Here is a 22,596-nt window from a genome sequence, read left to right on the forward strand (position 1 = left end):
TTGTCAATTTCAGCATTTATTTATTTCAAACAGTGAGATTTTTTATCCTGTGTACAAGCATGGTAATTGTACTCTAGGCTTAAGCAATATTGATCTTCTATAACTGAAAAATCATTATAAGTTTATGACAAGGCAGCAAAGCTGTCAAATGTACAGACAAAAAACAGAAAATAAAGATGCAAAATAGGTCATTTTGTCAATTTTGATGCAATAATAAATAATGCTTATAATAGCACTGTCAGTCAACACTGAATTTTAATCTTGCACAACAGGTAACATGGTCAATAACAGGAGCGGACCCAGAGATATTTTCTGACAGTATTACAAAGTATCTATGTTGGTCCATCCTCCATTTTGATGGTCTTCCAACAGAAAAAAATAGATACCAGTCAATATAAACTTGACTGTCTTCAGGAAGACCCAGAAGATGGTCCACCCCTTCAATAAAATTACAGTTTCAGGACCATGAGAGTTCAAATTCACATTATGAAACTCTCAATATTTGAAAAATGATGACAGTGCATAAAATAATATTACATAATGTTTAAAGACATAAAAAACAATACAACTGCTTATGTGGAAATACAGAAAATGTGCAGAGCCCCAGGCAGATGAGAGTTAAAAGTCACAAATGCAAGTGTTTGAGAAAAATTTATAAAGGAAAACATAACAAAGCTAGAAAAGCACTTTGAGAGCGCAGACCTCTGCCAAGGCAGCAATTGTTGATTATTATTGATAATTGATTGATTATTGTTCCAGACCACCACCAAAAATTAATCATTGTCCTCTTTGGCCCACTTCTGACAGTTCCTGAAAATTTGTGCAAAATCAGTCCATAACTTTTTGTGTTATGTGGATGACAGACAAACGGGGGTGAAAATATGACCTCCTTGGCAGAGCTTGAGGTAAATATAATTCCAATGAAGATGCTATTCAAACTTTTAATCTTCCAGTTTGATATATATATATATATATATATATATATATATATATATATATATATATTATTTAAAACTTATTTGCAATATTAAACAAAATTTACCTGCATAATTATCACTGCTTCCTTATTATTAATCTAGCAGAGAGCTTTACCTTTGGGAGTTTACAGGGAAATATCAACAAGTGTGCTTTATGTAATCTCATTTAATGGCCTATTAAGGCAAATGACTTTATAACTCTGAAATTAATCTAGTGATACCCAAGGGTAATTTACAGACTGACCCACTCAAAGGTCTTTAGGCCCATAAGTCACACTTTAAGAAAAGCACAAAACCATAATGCCCAAAATAGGAGACTACCAATCCTGATGCAATAATACATTATGTTTAACTGCACAGTCAACATCAACTTATGCACAACAGGTAACACAGACGAAATTAAAAGCATAAGGCTTCAGGCCCATCGGAGTTCAAGTTTATACTTAGAAAGTGCCAGAATGAGAAAAATGAAAATTTCACAAAAAATGCATAAATTCAATAAAAATGATAATCCAATAGAGCTGGTTTTCTCATATGAGCTGAAGGCCAATCCTAAAAATCGTACTTGTAAGTTAAAAATGATAATAAGTAGCACAGTTTTCTTTTCATAATGTTTGCAGTAGCAGTGCAAAAAGATTGTTGTCAATTTTGATGTAACATTACATAATAAATTAGAGAATAATTATTACCAATTTTTGTTTATTGACTATAAATAGGATGGACATGTAGAAAATATGATTACCATTCGGCTTCATGTCCATGGGAGCTCTGAGTCCCACAATAAATATGCAAAAAAGATAATGAATATTACACTAAAATGTATAGCTTCCAGAAAAAGAAGCCAATTAGACTGCTTTTCCAACTCAGGCTGCATTTTAGTCCTGTGTTTCTTTTTTGAAAGTTTGACAGTCATAAGTAACACAGTTTTCCCATAATGGTCATCAAGGCAGCAGCACCCAAAATTGTGTTTTCTTCTATTTTGATGCAACATTACATAATGCTTAACGGCATAATGACCATCGATTTTTAATAATAAAATATAAGTGTCATGAATTTTCAGAAAATGTGACTAGCATGGGCCTTCAAGCCCGTGGAGGTTCTAAGTCACACCTTGGAAATGCCAATATGTGAAAAATTACATTTTCACAAAAAACTGTTTAATTGCCAGAAAAATTTACCAAACAGACTGCATTGTCTACTGAAGCTGTATTTTAGACCCATGTTTCTTTCCTGTAAGTTTGAGAACAGTAATTGACATGATTTTCCTTAAATGGTCATCATGGGAGCAGTGCCCAAAATAGGGGTTTCTTCAAATTTTGATGCCACATTACATAATGTTTTGCAGCATAATGACCATCAATTTTTAATTATAAAATATTAGTATCATGGTTATTCAGAAAATGTGTCTAGCAAAAGTCTTCAGGCCCATGGAACTTTAAAGTCACATATTGAAAATGCCAAAATGTAAACAAGACAGCACTGTTCTGAAATGGGTTTATTTCCATTTTTAACACTATTTTAACATAAAACAAAATAAACAGTTTACTGCCATTTTTATATGACCAATGAAGAAAATTGATGAGATGGGAAAAGTATCAATAGAACAGTGTTAAATGTCCAACTCTGAGATTCTGAACATAGTGGATGAATGCATCTGACAAACTGCAATGATATGAGTTTATTTCCATTTTTGACACTTTATTACACAATACACAATAACAAGTTTACCATCATTTTTACATAATCAGCTAAAAATGTTGTAAAGATGCAGGAAATATCAAACAAACACTTTTACATTTCTTATTAGTTCAATTATGAGACTGTTAACATGCCTAAGAATTGAATCTGTGGAATTGTGAAAAAACAGCATAACTCCTAAAATAATGGCCCGATTATACTGATTTTTGAACTCAACCTGCGTTTTAGTAAGATTGACCACTCCTGTGAGTATAATTACAATTGGCCAATCCGTTTTTCTTATATTGTGTTATCAGTGTTGCATTTATATTGAAAATAGTGAAAAAACAGCATAAATTCCCTCAAAATAGCCCAATCATGCTGATTTTCGAACTTGACCTGCGTATTATGAATATTCATCAGTTCTGTAAGTTTCAAGTCAAAAGGTAAAATGGTTTTCCACTTATTGTGTTATCGGTGCTGCATATGTGCTGAAAAAAGTGAAAAAACTGCATAAATTCCCTAAAAGTGACCCGATCATGCTGATTTTCGAACTTGACCTGCGTATTATGAATATTCATCAGTTCTGCAAGTTTCAAGTCAAAAGGTAAAATGGTTTTCCACTTATCGTGTTATCGGTAAAAGTGCATGGCGACGACGACAGACGCAGATGATGGCTATATGTACAGACACATCTGTGTCTGTACATAAAAAAGTGGCACAAAAACTAGCTACTGCATTAAATGTGTAAAAATTTCAAAATAATGATACTCCATAAATCTGATAATACAAACTCACAACATAATTTTACTGACACTCAATACGAGTTGCCTGAAATGGTAAAAATAAGCAGATTCTTACATATATAGGCATCAACTAAAATAGCGGTAGACCCCACTAAATACGATAGCAATGTACGGACGAAACACCTTAATACAAAACTCAAAATGTACATGTATGAGGAAAACTGGCAGTTGCAAAAATACAAGCAGGTTGAAGAGCATACACATTAAATTCACATAAATCTGACATACACATTTACATAAAGAGCTAATGCCTGTTTTGAACAACAGTACTAAATATAACTAGAGGATCAGAGAGGCGATACCGCCTCCGAATATTGTACCACCAGCTGGAGCAAGCGCATTCGTATAGACCCCCACATACACAAAATAAGGGACATAGCCACCAGTTTTGTGCTTGACAAGCTGTAAAAATGCAATCAACAAGAATTTTTAAACTATTGCAAAAAAATATATATGGTACAATCAAATTTAAGTTCTTCGTAAGGTAGGTCAAGGGTCAATTTCAAGGTCACAGTAAATTGCCAGTATATGACTTCCTATTCAAGTTCAAGAGTAACTATGGACCTATCTCTGTCAAGTTTGAAGTTAAAAGAGAAAGAAATTAGCAGAGTTCAGTTCATGATAAAAAGTAGGTCAAAGGTCAATTTCAAGGTCACATTTAGATTGCCAGTATATGACTTCCTATTCAAGTTCAATAGTAACTATGGACCTATCTCTGCCAGTTTTGGAGATAAAAGGGAAGCAAAATTTGCAAAGTTCAGTTTATGGTGAAAAGTAGGTCAAAGGTCAATTTTGAGGTCACATTTAGATTGCCAGTATATGACTTCCTATTCAAGTTCAATAGTAACTACGGACCTATCTCAGCCAGTTTTGGAGATAAAAGGAAAGCAAAATTTGCAAAATTCAGTTCATGGTGTAAAGTAGGTCAAAGGTCAATTTTAAGGTCACATTTAGATTGCCAGTATATGACTTCCTATTCAAGTTCAATAGTAACTATGGACCTATCTCTGCCAGTTTTGGAGATAAAAGGGAAGCAAATTTTGCAAAGTTCAGTTTATGGTGAAAAGTAGGTCAAAGGTCAATTTTAAGGTCACATTTAGATTGCCAGTATATGACTTCCTATTCAACTTCAATAGTAACTATGGACCTATCTCTGCCAGTTTTGGAGATAAAAGGGAAGAAAAATTTGCAAAGTTCAGTTCATGGTGAAAAGTAGGTCAAAGGTCACTTTCAAGGTCATAGTAAGATTGCCAGTATATGACTTCCTATTCAACTTCAATAGTAACTATGGACCTATCTCTGCCAGTTTTGGAGATAAAAGGGAAGAAAAATTTGCAAAGTTCAGTTCATGGTGAAAAGTAGGTCAAAGGTCACTTTCAAGGTCATAGTAAGATTGCCAGTATATGACTTCCTATTCAACTTCAATAGTAACTATGGACCTATCTCTGCCAGTTTTGGAGATAAAAGGGAAGAAAAATTTGCAAAGTTCAGTTCATGGTGAAAAGTAGGTCAAAGGTCACTTTCAAGGTCATAGTAAGATTGCCAGTATATGACTTCCTATTCAACTTCAATAGTAACTATGGACCTATCTCTGCCAGTTTTGGAGATAAAAGGGAAGAAAAATTTGCAAAGTTCAGTTCATGGTGAAAAGTAGGTCAAAGGTCACTTTCAAGGTCATAGTAAGATTGCCAGTATATGACTTCCTATTCAACTTCAATAGTAACTATGGACCTATCTCTGCCAGTTTTGGAGATATAAGGGACTAAATGTTATAATTTTGGAGTTACCATAATGTGCCTTAAATTTCGTACAGAAAAAATTAATTAAAATAAAGAAAATGTCATTTTGGTCAAAATTCTTGAAATAGGAGGTGCTCTTAAGTTTCAGAAGTTCAAATTTGATGAAATAATGTCATTTTTGAACACAAGTTGTCTGCTTTGCCAAGCCTTATGTTTTATTTTTCCAGAGTTCAAAATTTATTATCCATTACCGTACTGCACATTTTGCTTTTACCACCAATATGTACTTTTTGATACAGCGTAACTCGAAAACCGTATGGAATACAAAAAAACCGAGACCACCTCCAGTGTTGGGCTTTACATGCTCTACAAAATGCAAAAAAGAATGGGTCTCTAGCATTAACGGTTCCCGAATTAGAGACAGTTTTCAGTTTTGGTATCTTATGGCCGCTACTCCCGTGAAAATGCACCGATTGACCCCAAATTCATGGAGATGAAAGATGACCTGAAGGGTAACACCTTCCAATAATATTATTGGTTAAGTCTGTGTGGTGTCTGAATAACAGGGCAAAAAAAAATTTTTTCGTAAAAAATTTAATTTTTTTGAAAATTTTGGCCCATTTGACCTTGAAGTAAAGGTCAAAGGTCAAATCCAAGGGTATATTTGAAATCTACACATATGACTTTTGGAAAGCTGTCTATAGAAATTTTTCCCATAACTCCTTCCGTAGGGTAGATAATTAGCATTTAATTTTGCCATTTTTAGACAAGGGTGCATTGCAATGAGTGCCACACCCAGACCCCAATACCGACAAAGCCCAAATTTTACGTGGAACGAGTTGAGATTATAGGTGACCTAAATCCATGAGATGGGTACGGGGGCCCTTACCGTCTAGGAGGAGAAGCGGTAACGGTAGCCGTCCGGCGGAGCCGGCGGAGCCAACGGAGCCAGCGGAGCCGGCGGAACGATCCGGACGGGACCGAAACCATGTGTACCGCCAGCGCTAACGCTGGTGGTACAATTATAGAAAGAGTCCAGGCCCGTAGCCAGGGGGATTTTTGCTGGAAAAAGGTCCACTCTGGGTAAAATTTGACCTAGGTACATGGGGATTAAACGGTAAAAAGGTCCACTTTTTCAGAAAAAGAACCCCCCCTTTGAAATTGCTGGCTACGGGCCTGGAGTCTATAGTCTTAACTCGTATATACGGTACTACAATATATAAGGATGCACCACAGGGGATCCCTGACCCTGCAGTGCCCTGATTGCAAAGGGGTAGTTTTCCAATTAAGTTCTCATTAACATTGTAGGGAGATAACCCCCCTGTAACATAAGCACTTATTGGGACCGCACAAAGTTGACCTGTCCAATTACGTAACAAACAGCAAATTTTGAAAAGAGGCTTCATATTAACATGCTAAAAAACAGTAAATTGTTATGCACTGTATTCTTTTCTTCGTAAAGCATGACTGAGAATGCTACCTGAAGTGAGCATTTTTGTCAAATACTGATATTTCAAGACGTCCATGTTCTGTGAATCAGTTTGACTGTAAAGAAAAAGAAAAAACATATTATTAAAATACTTGTAGTAACATATATGCAGGTGTTACTGAAATATTTAGACTTCTTTTACCTTTATCATGCTTTGACAAGGTGAGTCTCATTGGGCCGAAGGTTTATAGGCCCGAAGTTAATCCTTATGTAATATTGCACCAAAATTGAAAAAAAAAAAAAAAAAAACTTTATGTACTGCCACCGCAAACACTATGAAAAAAAAAGAAAGCTGTGTTACATCTTATTTTTTTTAACCTACAAGAATGATTATTAGGATTGACATACAGCTCAAACTGAAAAACCAGCTTGATTGGATTATTGTTTTTTCTTGATTTCACTGTATGCAAGTTTCAAACTATTAAACTTTCAAACCAATGAACCTTCAGACTATTGAACCTAACAAAAAAAAAAAAAAAAAAAAAAAAAAAAAAAGCTCTACAAAATGTAAACAAGAGTTCTCAATATTTATGTTGAAAATTACAATTTATAACTAAATCATGTAGGAGTATAAGGTAAAATTCAAATTTGTGAAGTGCAGTTCATGGCAAAAAGTAGGTCAAAGGTCAAATTCAAGGTCACAGGAAGGCTGTCAATATATGAGTTCCTATTCTAGTTCAATAGTAACTACGGGCATATATCTCTGCTAGTTTTGGAGATATATATCTCTGCCAGTTTTGGAGATATAAGGGACGGAAATGTTGCAAAGTTTAGTTCATGTTGAAAAGTAGGTCAAAGGTCAATTTCATGATACATGTACAAGGTAGAATTTTAATCTTTGGTGTTGCTACCTGATACAAGTACTGTAATTTTCTCTAGTTGTACTGTTTTATTTGCACTCTTTGACATGGTAGTCCATAACTTGTTTAGAAATGAACATGCTATTCCATATTTTAGATTGTAAAATATTTGGAGTGTTATAAATCCAAAATATTCCAAAGTAATTATTTTAGGGTCTGCTTACTTCATACATGTACATGTAGTCCTCTTATTGCCAGATAAAATTTTATCACTGACTTATAAATGAGGAGAGCAACAGACTTCGGACTAATTTGTCTGAAGTAAAAAAAAGGGGGGAGGGTGTTTCAATTTGTCAACTTAAAAATGTGGGATGACTTTTGGATATATAATACTTGGTTCCTATTTGGAAGAGAAAATATGCAATCTGAGCATAGTTCTTATTGGAGTAGCTTTTAATTCAAGAATTTTTTATGGTTTTCGGCACCAACCAAAATATTTCATTTAAATTTATAATCGCCTCATAACTACGGTATCAACAAAGGTACATTCTCTAACAATCTGTACTCTCTGGATGAGGATCCTCCTCGATCCTGGTCTGCAGAGAAATATCAAATAAATAAAATGCCCTTAATTAAGATAATCGACTGCATGATTTTATACTAGTAGGGTTAATTGTTATAATTGCTAGTTAACGAATTGAATAGACAGGGTGATGACTTCACAAGAATTTTTACACCTTGGGTAAGAAAAGTAAAGGGACAAGGGTTATTATTTGGAGTTTGACAACTAATCTTACAGGTAGATAGATATATATGACCCTCTGGTGCACACATCATACTCAGGCTTGCTAGTATCTGTGTTTGAAGTGCCCCTACCGGTAGGTTTGGTGTGTGTTGCAAGTTCTGTGTTAATTGTGAGATTTTTGTGGGTTGTTATCGACTTTTTTGTGTGTGTGTGTGTGTGTGTGTGTGTGTGTGTGTAAGTGTAGTAGTGTTGTGACTCTTGTTTTCTGTCCTTTACATTTTTCCATTACTACCCTTGGTACAGGTTGATTGTGATCTCATATGTTTCTTTTGCTTTTTTAAAATTCAAACAAGAATGATAAATGTTAAATATATAATATTATCAACTAGTACATATTTGAAAAATTAACTGCTTGCATATAATATAGTTACTCTAACACAAGAGCATAAATGTCTTATTGACTAAAATATAAATAGCAGTAATATAATGAAAGCAGTACAGCAAAAGAAAAATATATCATGTGGTTACCTTGACTGACTGCTGTCTGTCTGACTTGGGAAATCTGCAAAATCATAAATAAATTTGACACACAATTCAAACTTGTTAAAAGCATAAAAATGACAAAAGCACATCTTATCTGTAACTACATAGCAAGGTTGTCAAGTATACAGACACATATAAATTTTTATGATTTTATAGACAGTACATTGTACTCAGTATATATACTGTATTTTAAAGTAATAATTTCTGCAAATTAGAACATTCCCGCTGAGTGGTAGCCACCAAATTAAAAAGCAGGCTACTCTGTAGTTTTATTCTATGCAAAAGCACCAAATATGCCATATAGAAATTTCATTTAATCTAAACATTTTTGCCCACTGAAAAGATCTAATCATTACTCTATTTTTCCTCTCTTTGAGAACATTCCCAACAGAATAATGTTGGATTATAATGCATTCAGTTAACTAATGAAGCAGTTCTGCAGTTGCTCAAATTTTAGGGATCTGGACTGAATGTATATCAGAAAAAAAAAAAAAATTAAAAATTAAAAAATTCACCACATTCAATTTTTTTTCTGAAGATAAACACACTATTTTTAAGGCCTAATAACTAATTTTTAGTTGTATTTGGTAGAACCTATCATTATAATTTACACAACTGATCAAGATTGTAAAAAGGAAAACAATGCTATTTTACCTGTTGTTTGCTCTTCCAGTATGAACTGAGAAAGTCTTAACTATATAAAGAGAGAGAGAAAGAGTTAAAAGTTGGTGAAATGGTGTTTCTGTTAGTAATTGTCATTTTCCTTATCTTTATATACTGTCCAAAAAAGAAAGAAGTTTTTGTTTTTACCATAGTGCTTCAAATTACACAAATATGTACATATGTTAGTATAGTCACTGTATTCAATAGCAGAACACCATTTCAGTCCTGCAGTAGAGTCCTGAAATGCTTGAGTGATTTTAGACAGTGGCTGGCTCTGGGTTTTCAGAAATTTACTCTAAACACAAAAATTTAGCAAAAATCAATTATATATCCACTATCAATGCTAGTGGACACAGAAATCAGACAAATAAGTTTTGGAGACCAAATTCTATGTAGACATCATACAACAGCTGTCTGATCTGGACAGGGGCCATTCAATTGGTCATTGCCATTGACACAGTGTTATGGTTTGAGCGGGCGTAAGTGGTAGTTTCCAGACAGAACATATGGTGACTGCAGTGGTTGCTGGCAATGTTGACATCATGCCATGGCTGATCTAGACAGGATATGTGTCATTGCCCATTACCATTGGCACAGTGTTTTGGTTTAGATGGGAATTTTTCAGACAGAAATGGCAAGTTTCAGACAGAACTAACAGCCATTGCTGTGATGGATGGATATCTGGCTGGCCAGTGGTACAGAGATGAAGTCCTAAGGACAGCTTTTGTGCCATTTGTGTGTCAACACTTAACCCTCCAGCACGACAACGCCCATTACCATACTGCCAGGATAGCACAGGCTTACCTGCATCAGGGGGCAAATCCAAACTCTTCTGTGACCAGTGTTTAGAACTAACATATGTCTTCCACTGTGCGTGCCTAGGATGAACTAGGCATGCAGACAACTTCATAACAGCCAGCCTACGTCATTATAGAGTCAAGAGCTCACTGGTGGAAGAAAATTTTCCCATAATTCCTTTGGTTTGGGAGATTTTAGCATTTGATTTTGCCCATTTTGGACAAGGGTGCATTGCGACGTGTGCCACACCTAGACCTGTGCACAAGAAAGTCTAAAATTTATATGGAACGAGATGAGATTAAATGTAACAAAAATCCAACAGATGCGTACGCAGGCTCCTGTAGTCTAGGAAGAGAAGCAGTAATTAAGGGTGACATGGCGATGGAGTTAGTGGATATGGCAGAGCCAGCGGACGAGACGTGTCGGGACTAAAACCATGTGTACCGGCAGTGCCTACGCTGGTGGTACAATTAAAACAACCTACAACAAAAACTGCAGGAATGACGAAGCTGATATCCAAATTGGCCTAAATTGAACTATCAACCTTACTGTCAAAATTTTCTTTCATGATTTATAGTGGTGGCTAAAATGGAGCGACATACCATTGGGCTCTGCCTGCTGAGCGCTGTCACTTTCAAAAGATGAAGAATGCTCTTGTGTTGATCATTTAGCATATCTTGTAAGGAGACTTGGAAATTTGATAACTTTGTATCAATTCTTTGGCTTAGAACTTCATCTAAAATTATTAATTATCTGAATACAATTCTTTACAATTTACAAGTACAGAATAATTAACATGGGAAGACAAACTGGTATAACTTATGGGTAAACATACAAAGATTGTTTGTCTTGTTCCCATGAAATACTGCTGGTATCATGGTCCAATACTAGTTCATATATTTAACAGCCAAAAGCGCTGAAGACAGATTAGGTTTTATACATGTACCATCTACAGTGTATCTATTTCTATGACATATATATTTAAGTCAATTTGTGCTTGTGCAAACAATATAAATTGAGCAAATATGATCAAGTTAAATCATAGCTAGGCCACTGTCAAATGTGGCAAAAAATCAGTGTAGGCATTGGTAATTTATTCATATTTAAGACAATGCACAATTTTTTTTCAAGACTTCATCTTAAACCTAGCTTTAAAATTGGAAAGAAATGTCTATTTCCAATTAATTTCCATATATTATGTAACTCACCAAGCATAGATAAAACTTTTTCAGCAGAAATATCTAGTTTCTGGTTAACTGCAGCAGCATGGTTTAACGCACCAGGACATTCCTCTTCTTGATTTTGTTGTCCTCCAAGGCTGAAGAGTGCCTGCATGATTCCAAAATATAACTCAAATTAATTACGTACTGATGTGTCTATGAAATGGCTTAATAAAAATATATGAATGAAGAACAAAATAAGAGGATCAAAAAGACTTCAAAAGTTATCTCCTGAGAATGCACCTAGACAATGCAATTATAGGCACATTATAAATAGATGCAGTAGCACACACACACTAACCGCATTAACAAAATCTAACTGAGACCCTGAAATTGACCTTTGATCTACTTTTCACCATGAAGTCAACTTTTGTCTCTTATACCTCCAAAACTGTCAGAGATACGCTCATAATTACTATTGAATTTGAATAGGAAGTCCTATACTAGCAATCTATGACCTTGAAATTGACCTTTGACCTTTTTTCTTCATGAACTGAACTTTGCAAATTTTCCGTCCCTAGCTTATATCTCTAAAACTGGCAGAGATACGCCCATAGTTACTATTTTTCAGTATTATCATCTTCTCTTATATCTTTAACATCATAATATTGGAGCAATAAGTAATTCTCTGTTTCCTCTCTTTACCTGTGTACCACCATCCTGTGCATTACCCCAGAAACATCCATTACTCTGCATAGGGACTGAACTTTCTGCTGGGAAACTTCCATCAAGCAATGATTCATATCTTGAAAAAAGTTTTATAAAGGAGATAGAGACTAATGAATTACATCTGTGGCACTTAAATTAAAAATTTTGAACAATAAACAAGACAGAAAAGCTGTCAAATGTACAGACAAAAAGCAGAAAATAATGATACATAAAAAAGGTTATTTTGCCAAGTTTGATGCAATAAAACATTATGCTTAACAGAAAAATCAATGCCAAACATTAATTATGAACATATAGGGAATACAAATGTTAAGAAGCCTTTTCCATGGCTGTGGTACAATGTATGTCTATTGCATTAAGTATAATAAATGCTGCATAAAAAAAAAAAAAGAAAAAGGATAAGTTCAGGAATAATAGCAAACTCCACCTATACCCAAACCATAATCATCATGCAGTTCTATAAGTTTGAAGACAATAAGACAAACAGTTTTCCATGAAATGTGTTATCTGAATTGCATTTAGTATGATAAATGCTGCAAAAAAAAAAAAAAAAAGCATAGTTTAAAAAAAAAAAAAAAAAAAAAAAAGCATAGTTTCAAAAAAAAAAATGGTCTGATCGAGTTGATTTTTAAAAAAAATTAAATAACACTGATCACTTGTGTATTGCATATCGTTTGAATTGCATATAGTATAATATATGCTGAAAAAAATATTATGATACATGGGCGTAACCAGGCATACGCACGGATGCACTGTGCGTACAATTTTTTTGGTTAACCATGTTATTATTCTCTATAAGTTCAGTGTATTTTTCAAGGAATATAATCGAAAATCCCCTTCGGTTGTATGTTAACGTCACCTGAATGTACAAATCCTCTGTATTTGCACCAATGTTCTGACTCCCCTTCTTGTTTGCTTTCACAGAACTGAGTTAAACATCGTCCATCTAGCTGGGACTTCCGTTACCTCTTAATTAGAGGGTTAAGTGCCCTTCAGCTCTCTGGTAGCCTTTGTCTTGAGTGAATGGAACGCACTCTCGCTGCAGATATTTATCTCAGGTAAAAATCTACTTGTGTGTTATTTTCAAAGAACAGTTCCAGCAGACCTGGGGGCACTAGATAAAATCTGAACATCGGGCTAAACAAGGAGTCATAGAAACAAAGGGAGATTGATTTTTCCTGCAAAGCTTCAAAGAATTTTTACACGGACTTGATCCAGCTTAACCCTCCAAACTAACAGGGTGGCATGGGCAATTTTTACAATTACAAACAAATAATTAAACTTATACATATCAGAACTTTATCCTGTAATATAACTGGTTGATTTGGGGAGCCATGCATCTGCATGTAAGCTGAGAGATACCATAGAGTGTATACAAGTTCAACTTAGAGAAGCTGACCATGGATATCACAAAGTGGATAGCAAGAAGGCGTACATGTATATATAATAATAGTACAACGATCAACTGCTTTTGAGATCATTTTCTGAGAACTCAGGATAACTGCAGCAAACCACATTGAACAACACTACCGTACTGTTATTCAGAATTTAGCTCGATACAAGCAGGCACAATCTGCATAAGTGCCCAAAGTTGTTGTCAGTAAGCCCCTAGTTAAATAAATATACCGTTATGGGCAAGGCATTTCCCAGCGCACCATCCAGCCGTCTTTTGGACGGCCGCTGACATCACCAGACGGCCTATATTTTTTCAAAGCCGGCTTACGGCTTACGGATTTTATTTTATTTTATTATTATTTTTTTTTTTTTGAAAAATGACGTCTTTGCTTGTCAGGGTGACCATTGACGTTGTAAGAAATTTTATTACAGTAATTTGATGTACCCAGCTTTTATGATGCGTCACAGACTCACAGTTTTAACTGTGAGTCTGTGAGTCTTTAAAAATGGTACTACTTTTATTTGTAGTGCACGCTGATATTCAGTCACAACGAAACTACTTTTTTTTCTAACCCTCCCTCCCCATTGAAATTTATTATTTTTAATTTTTTTTTAATTTCATTTTTACTGCCCCCCCCCCCCTCCCCATTTTGGACAGCCTGTACCCCAATCCTGGAAAAAGCTTTGTTTCCGGGTGAAATAATGTAATGGAACTTAAATCGCCGGATTGTGTTTTACTTTAACTGATGATTTTATTTCTGGTGAAAACTGAGCTATGATATTTGGCACATTTAATTTTATCTGCCCTATATCTGTTTGGGTAAGTGTACATTTAGCCGTATCTGGGAATTTTGAAAATCTGTGCGCACAATTTTAAAAGGTCTGGTTACGCCCCTGTGATATAACAAATTAAGCTGGTTTTCCAACTTGAGCTGTGTGTCAATCATCTTCTTGTACATTACAAAATAAGAAGTAAAACAGTTTTCCTTTTATAGAGTTTGTGGTTGAAGCACACAAATTAGGTTTTTTGACAATTTTATAATTTTACATACTAATTAACAGCATAATCACCATCAATTTTAATCATCTACTATACCTAACACGGACAGTCAGAAAATGAAATTACAATTCCGTTTTAAGCCCCCTAAGTCCCACACTGAAAATGCCAATTAATATGTGAAAAATTAAATTTTCACAAAGAACTGCACTGCTTCCAGAAAAAATGAAATAAGGCTGGTTTTCCAACTGAAGCCGCATTTCAGTAATATGAATCTTTTCAGTAAGTTTGAGAATCAGTAGTAACCTGGTTTTCGCGTAATTACCTGTCCCTACAGCAGCAGTGCCCAAAATAAGGTTTTCTCCTACATTAATGCAATATTGCATAATGTTTAACAGCAAAATGACCATCAATTTTTTATAATCATATATAATTATCAAATATCATGGATATTCAGAAAACATGACAAGCAAAGATCTTCAAGCCCAAGTTCAAAGTCACACCTTGAAAATGCCAATAGGTGAAAAATGCAAATTTCATAAGAAAACTTTATAACTTCCACAAAAATAAACCAATCAAACTGGTTTTCCAAATTTATAAATGAAGATGTATTTTAGTCCCATGTTTTCTTTCTGGAAGTTTGTAAATAGTAAGTGACATGATTTTGCTGAAATGGTCACTATTGCGACAGTGCCCAAAATAAGGGCTTCTTCAAATGCAATATTAAATGTTAACAGCATAATCACCACCAGTTTAATTATGCACTGCAGGTAACATGTGTATTTAGAAATTGTGACTGGCAATGGTGTTCAGGCCCATCACTAGTGGGCTAGATTTAAAGTGCAATTTAAGAGCACAAGTGATCTTACACGATCTTAAAAATTACAGCAGTAGTCTTAAAAAGGACTGAATCTGCTTTTAAGATCAAAAATGATCTAACATCTACTTAAGTGGTCAAGCAGTTTCCTTCCCTCACAATAGGGGATGCCCCCCTCACAATAGAGGACACCTCTGCTCACAATAGGTGAATGTGTAAGGGGAGACAACTTAATTGGCTAGCTGTCAGACTAGAAATGGTCTTACTCATGTTTTAAGACCATGTAAGACTATTTGTGCTCTTAAATTGCACTTTAAGACCAAATCAAGCCCACTAGTGCATGGAACCCCAAAGTCACACCTTGCAAATGCCAAAATAACAAGGGATTAATGAAATGAGTTTATTTCCATTTTCAACACGTTTTTACATAATACAAAATAACCTATTTACTACCACTTTTAAATGGTACATGTAACTAACAAAATTGCTGATATGGGAAAAATATCAATAACTCAAATTAAAATGTGATGGTCATTTTCGAACCTGACCTGTACTTCAATAAGATTGATCACTCCTGTGAGTTTCAAGACAATAGCCCTCTCAGTGTTCCTTGCATTGTGTTAACAGTATTGCATATATGCCGAAAAAGGAAATAAAGATTTAAAACAAGGCAGCAAAGCTGTCAAATGTACAGACAAAAAGCAGAAAATAATAATGCACAAAATAGGATACTTTCAATTCTGATGCAATAATACATTATACTTAACTGGAAAGTCAATATCAAATTTTAATTATGCACAACAGGTAAAAGTAAAATGAAAGTAAAAGCAAATTAAGGCTTCAGGCCCTTGAGAGTTAAAGTTCACACTCAGAAAATACAAGAATGAGAAAAATGAAATTTCACAAAAAATGCATAAATTCAATAAAAAATGATAATCCAGTAGAGCTTGTTTTCTAATTTGAGCTGTATGAAATTCTAAGAATCATTCTTGTAAGTTGAAAAAATAATAAGTTGCACAGTTTTCTTTTCATAACCTTTGTGGCGGCAGTGTACAAAGTAGGTTTTTTGTCAATACTGATGCAATATTACATACCAATTACTGCCAATTTTAATTATCTTCTATTAATTACATGGACATTTAGAAAATTTGACTACCACTGGGCTTCTAAGTCCCACATTGAAAATGCCAAAATGTGAAAAATGAAAATTTCACAAAAATGCACAATGGAAAAGAAGCCTGGAAAAGCTGTATTTTATCCTGTGTTTTTTTCCTGTAAGTTTAAGACAAGTAAGTGACATGTTTTTTCTTTAATGGTCACTATAAAGGCAGTGCTCAAAATAGGGTTTTCTTCAATTTTGATGCAATATTAAATAATGCTTAACAGCATAATGTCCATCAATTTTTAATAATAATAAAAAAAGTATCATGGCTATTCAGAAAATGTGACTTGCAAAGGTCTTCAAGCCAATGGAAGTTCCAATTCAAACTTTGAAAATGCCGATATGTGAAAAATAAAATTTTTGCCAAAAAAAAAAAAAATGTATAACTCCCAGAAAAATTAACTAATAAGACAGATTTTCCAACTGAAGCTGTATTTTAGTCCTGCTTCCTTCCTGTAAGTATGAGAAGATTAAGTGACATGGTTTCCTTTAATGGTCACTATGGAGGCAGTGCCCAAAATAGGGTTTTCTTAAGCTTTGAAACAATATTTCATTATGCTTAACAGCATGATAACCATTAATTTTTAATAATAAAATAAAAGCATCATGGGATATTCAGAAAATATGACTAGCAAAAGTATTTAAGCCATAGAAGTTCATAGTCATACCTTTAAAATGCCAAAATGTCAACAAGAGATAACTGTGCTGAAAAGAGTTTATTTCCATTTTCAACACCAACTTACATAAAACAAAATGATCAATTTACTGTCATTATTATATATATGATAAACTAAGGACATTGTTGACATAGGAAAAATATCAATAGAACAATTTAAGTTTCCAATCTGATTCATTCTGAACATAGTTAAGGGTTGAACCTGACAAACTGCAATGATATGAGTTTATTTTTATTTTTGACACTTCATTACACACTACACGATAACAGGTTTACTATCATTTTTATACAATCAACTGACAATATTGTAAAGATGCAGAAAATGTTTAAAGGACTCTTTTAAGTATCTAATTAGTTCAATAACCTAAGAATTAAATCTGAGGAAAAACCACTTATATCTAAAAAAAAAAACAGCATAACTTCATCAAAACTGAATCAATCAAGCTTACACCCCATTTCCATAGATTTATAGATCGATCCATCCCTGTGGGGAGTCTCACTAGATTACTGTCAGCTTGGCTGGCTTAAGCGTCTGTCCCGCCTACTAAAAGCTGTAAGGGGGTAATTAACTATGGTGCCCGCTCGGCTGACTGCAATTTAGCGTGAACCCCCAGGGAGTTAGGTCGATCTAAATCTTAATCTTTAGATCGATCTAAATCTCTGGGAAAGCACCCTTAGTTTCAAACTTGATCTGTATATTAGTCAACTGATCACTCCTGTGGGTTGCAAGACAACAGGCTGATATTGGTTTTCCTTGAAACAGCATAAATGGTACGATCATGTGATTTTAAATTTGACCTGCGTTTAATGAATATTCATCAGTTTTATAAGTTTAAAGCTAAAAGGTAAAATGGTTTTCCACTTATCGTGTTATCGGTGAAAGTGCACGGTGATGGCAACGGAAACAACGACAACGTCAGATGCAGGCAACAGCTATATGTATAATATATGACAGCTATATGTCTGTACATAAAATTTGTCCAATCAGGCCACTTTTCAAACTCAACCTGTATTTTATGAATATTCAACAGGTCCATGAGTTTGGAGACAAAAGGTAAAAAGGTTTCAAACAGCCACATCAGAGGCAGGAGGCGGCTATATTTACAGACACATCTGTGTCAGTACATAAAAAGGGGCATAACTTCATCAAAACTGAGCCGATCAAGATAACTTTCAAATTTCATTTGTATATTAGTCCTATGAATCAGTCACGCAAGTTTTAAAGCAAAATATAACATGGTTTTCATTCATGTTACATGTATCTGTATAACAGAGGATAAAATATGCAGAAAAAAGTGAAAAAGAGCACTGATTTCAGGGGCGGATTGAGGCTGTCTCCTGGGTCTTCTGGAGGACGGTCAGATTTTCAAGTTTACATGGTGGGTATCAATTTTTTTACTGTCAGAAGACGGTCAAAATGGAGGATGGATCAACAAAGATAATTTGGAAGACTATCAGGAAATATCTGTGGATCTACCCCTGGATTTCATAAAATTTGTATTTCAGTAAAATTTGTGCTATGGCTTAGTAATTTATGGTCCTGTTATAAAGTTTCATGACTACTTGATACTTAAGGAACCAAGTGATTTTATAACCAACATCTCACAGCTAGCTCCACAATGGACAATCAAGACCGACTAGCAGCAAACACCTGACACAAAATTTGGTTTAAAAAAATAATAAAACAAATAAAGATGCACAAAATATATAATTTTGTGAATTCTGATGCAATAATGAACAAAGCTTAGCAGCACAATCAACATTTAAAATCCCAATAATCAGAACTGCATTTATGCTGAAAAAAAAACAAAAAAAAACAAACAATTTTTGAAAACCTTGCCTTATCATGTCTGATCAGTCAGTTAAAATGAGGAGTGATAGTTCTGCTGCATAGGAATCATAAGGAAGAATCAAGCAACCTCAAACAACCAAAGGGTGAATGCATTTAAATTATTAAAAAGAGATGGAAGGAAAATTTTTCTTCTGCACAAAAGGAGATGGTGAAGCAATTACTATCATGAACTGAGACCACCAAAGAAGTTGCCAAGGGAATATACAATGTCTGGATGTCCAAGAACATCTTCCCTTTTTGAGAATATATTCAACAGAATAATTGTCATATTGGGGCTACAGATAAAAAGCATTGTGCTTATATACAATGCATCTTCTATCATAAACATTCTTTAATTGTCAAGTTTTGATTGAACTTTTAACTTTCATCTAAGGAGATGAGGTAAGATAAAGAATTAAGAGCTCCCTCATCGAATGCGCACGCTGGTTGTAATTTTACATTTATTGGGGCTTTTCTTTTTTAATTTCATGCGATTTTTTTTTTCACAGCAGTAAGGAAACAGCTAGTATATAAGACCCCATTCCCAGAGATTAGATCGATTCAACTAGATCACCCTAACTCCCTGGGGGTTCACGCTAAATAGCTGTCAGCCGAGCGGACACAAAAGTTAATTAGCCCCTTACAGCTTGTGGTAGGCGGGACGGACATTTAAGCCAGATTATCTGACAGTAATCTAGTGAGACTCCCCACGGGGATAGATTGATCTAAAATCTATGGGAATGCGCCCTACTACAAGCTGTAAGGGGGTAATTAATTTATGTGCGCGGTCGGCTGACTGTAATTTAGCGTGAACCCCTAGGGAGTTAGGTCGATCTAGATGGATCGATCTAAATCTCTGAAAATGCCCTCTAAGTGTGTCAGGAGTGTTTACGCATGGATATTCGTGCTAATTCGGGGGTAAGACTTCGTGAAATATATAAAAAAATTATTAAAAAAAGTCTTGGAACAATGAAGTTAGGTAATTACACCTTACATGCTTTCCATGAAATCTTCGGAGTGACTTCGCTCGTCTGCTACATTGAACATTGCAAATAGTGTTATATAAAACCAAGACAAAGCATATGAAAATGTAATCAAATAGAAAAATGAAAACGAGTGGATATTTTATGCTGTCTAGTTCTTTTACCTTTCTTATCATAAGAATTTTAATCAAAATAATAAAAGTTGCCAATGTTATCATCGTTGTTTTCAGTTTATTTATGTACTTCATCTGTGTGCATTCTTTAAATTCGATGAAGCCGCAGAAAAAAAACTATGACCCATGACCAACCTCTACCACAGGGTGGCAGAATATTTGAAAAAGGCAGAGAATGAAATGACTGTCTATTTATCTAAAGACATATCTGTGAATATCTTGTGAAAAATTAATCTGTCGCCCATCCCCTGGCAGAGGGTGACATTTGCCTAGCTTTCGATCGAGTAATAAAGACCCTTTTTCCGCGTCCCTTTTTCCCTTTTAAAGACCCTTTTTCCGTTGGGAGTCCTTATCTGACTCTGTTAAGAACAGTGCTAAGTTTTTGATCAGTTCTAACATCAGTTCTAACATCTCCAGAAAACAAAACAAATAACTAGAGGATCAGAGAGGCGATGCCGCCTCCGGATATTGTACCACCAGCTGAAGTAAGCGCATTCGTGTGGAAAAAAAAAAAAAAAAAGCCAGCAGAAAAATCCGTTCAAACATCATTTTCGGGTAAAATTAAACAATGCCTTTTGGTAATTCTCTAAGTTATACAATGTACTACTTGAAACTATATGCTGGCATTTGGCTGGTTTTTGTGACAAAAAATTGACTTTGTATGCATCTTTAAGCTCTATAAAATGCTATATACTGTACAAGAGTTATCAAAATATGCAAAAAAAAAAAAAAAAAAAAAAAAAAAAAAAAAAAAAAAAAAAGGCGAAAAAACATAAGCGTAAAATGGTCCAATCGAGCAGATTTTCGAATTGACTTGCATTTTCCTAACATTGATCACTCCTGTGATTTTCTAGACAATAGGCCTATTGGTTTTCCTTGAAATGTGTTATCAGTGTTGCATATATGCTGACAAAAGAGAAAGCCCAATAAGAGGAAGATATGAGGGGCAAGAAAATATGCAAAGTTCAGTTCATGGTGAAAAAGACGGCCTCCTATTCAAGTTCAATAGTAACTTTGGGCATTTCTTTGCCAATTTTGGAGATATAAAGGCCAAAAAAACATGCAAAGTACAGTTCATCATGAAAAGTAGGTCAAAAGTCAACTTCAAGGTCACAGATTACCAGTTTATGACTTCCTATTCAAGTTCAATAGTGACTCTGGGCGTATCGCTGCTATTTTAGGAGTATTTCACATTTTATTTTCACCACTGAATATTGCGATGTTGTACTTTTTGATATATCGCAACGCCTAAACCGTATCGAAAAAAAAAACAAGGCAGCAAAGCTGTCAAATATACAGACAAAAAGCAGAAAATAAAAATGCACAAAATAGGACACTTTCAATTCTGATGCAATAATGCATTATGCTTAACTGCATAGGCATCATCAGATTTTAATTCTGCGCAACAGTTAATTAGGACGAAAGTAAAATGTGTAACAAGCACAAGACGGAGTCCCCATACCTAGATCAATCTAACAGGATCGATCCACCTCCAAGGGGTTTCTCACTAAATTGCTTTCGGATTTTGGCACGCCAGCTTCAGTAGGCATGACAGACATATAAGCCACTTACATTGATTCCAATTTAGCGAGAACCCCCTCAGAGATAGATCGATCCACAGTTAACAAGATAGGTTTTGGAAATAAGTATGGGTGATATAATAAGAGTTCAAGTACATATGTTGAAAATTACAGAATGAAAAAAAGTAAAAATTTCACAAAAAATGCATAAATTCAATAAAAAAATTATAATTCAATACAGCTGTTTTTCTCATTTGAACTGTATGTCAATCCTAAGAATCATTCTTGTAAGTTAAAAAAAAAATACAGAAAATGTTAAAGAGCTCCTGGTGGATGGGAGTGAAAAGTCACATGTTGAAAATGCCAGTTTGAAAAATGAAAATTTTTAAAAGGAAAAAATTTAAAAATATTCCACTAAAGCTGCCAATCAACTTGAGGGTTCAAGTTAAGATTATATGTGACCTAAATCCAAGAGATGGGGACACAGGTCCTTGCGATCTAGGAGGAGAAGTGGTAACGGTGACTTGTATTTCACGCCATTCTGCGGAGCAGCAGGAGCTGTCGGAGCTGTACTAGACGGGTCGGGACTAAAACCATGAGTACTGCCAGCGTACACTAGTTAGGAAAAAACTTCTTTTTCAAACTACACTAATGCAAGGACTGCTTGGACTGACAATAAGCCAGCTAATCTTTGTTGTCCTTATAAGAAGGATGGACAGGCGCCAGTGTCGAAAAAGGCTGCCTTTTCATAACATGTCACAATCCGTTTGGAAAAGACGCAAAAACAGCGACCGTAAAATTATTTATGTCGTTACATTTACAGGCATACATAAGTAAATGTAACCACATAAATAACTTTACGGCTCTTGCGCATTGAGTGACCACTACTCTCTCAACATGCACGAATTCAGCCCGT

The 22,596-nt window shown here is 34.7% G+C and overlaps 1 protein-coding gene across 1 annotated transcript; it reads right to left on the minus strand.

Moving 5' to 3' along the window:
* Positions 1-20,167, minus strand: LOC106156184 (uncharacterized). The gene is made up of 7 exons (XM_087000806.1): positions 19,999-20,167; positions 12,103-12,202; positions 11,446-11,566; positions 10,840-10,973; positions 9,431-9,470; positions 8,762-8,795; positions 1-6,744 (listed from the first exon to the last, which is right to left on the minus strand). Exons 1-7 carry the CDS (start codon positions 20,049-20,051, stop codon positions 6,633-6,635), a joined length of 594 nt encoding a protein of 197 aa, XP_086856932.1. The 5' UTR covers positions 20,052-20,167; the 3' UTR covers positions 1-6,632.
* Between the last annotated feature and the right edge of the window lie 2,429 nt (positions 20,168-22,596).

This window comes from Lingula anatina, chromosome 1, assembly GCF_051362555.1.
Source record: "Lingula anatina isolate TDL-2025a chromosome 1, LinAna3.0, whole genome shotgun sequence".
In the NCBI taxonomy this organism is placed as follows: domain Eukaryota; kingdom Metazoa; phylum Brachiopoda; class Lingulata; order Lingulida; family Lingulidae; genus Lingula; species Lingula anatina.

Bases quoted from the DNA above. Each gene is read 5' to 3' on its own strand.
- LOC106156184 (XM_087000806.1), bottom strand. From the start codon at position 20,051: ATGTTCAATGTAGCAGACGAGCGAAGTCACTCCGAAGATTTCATGGAA. The intron at 12,203-19,998 runs GTAAGGTGTAAT...ACTTTTTTCAAG, and splicing joins GAAGATTTCATGGAAAGCAT to ATATGAATCATTGCTTGATG. The intron at 6,745-8,761 runs GTAACCACATGA...TTTTCTTTACAG, and splicing joins ACAGACAGCAGTCAGTCAAG to TCAAACTGATTCACAGAACA.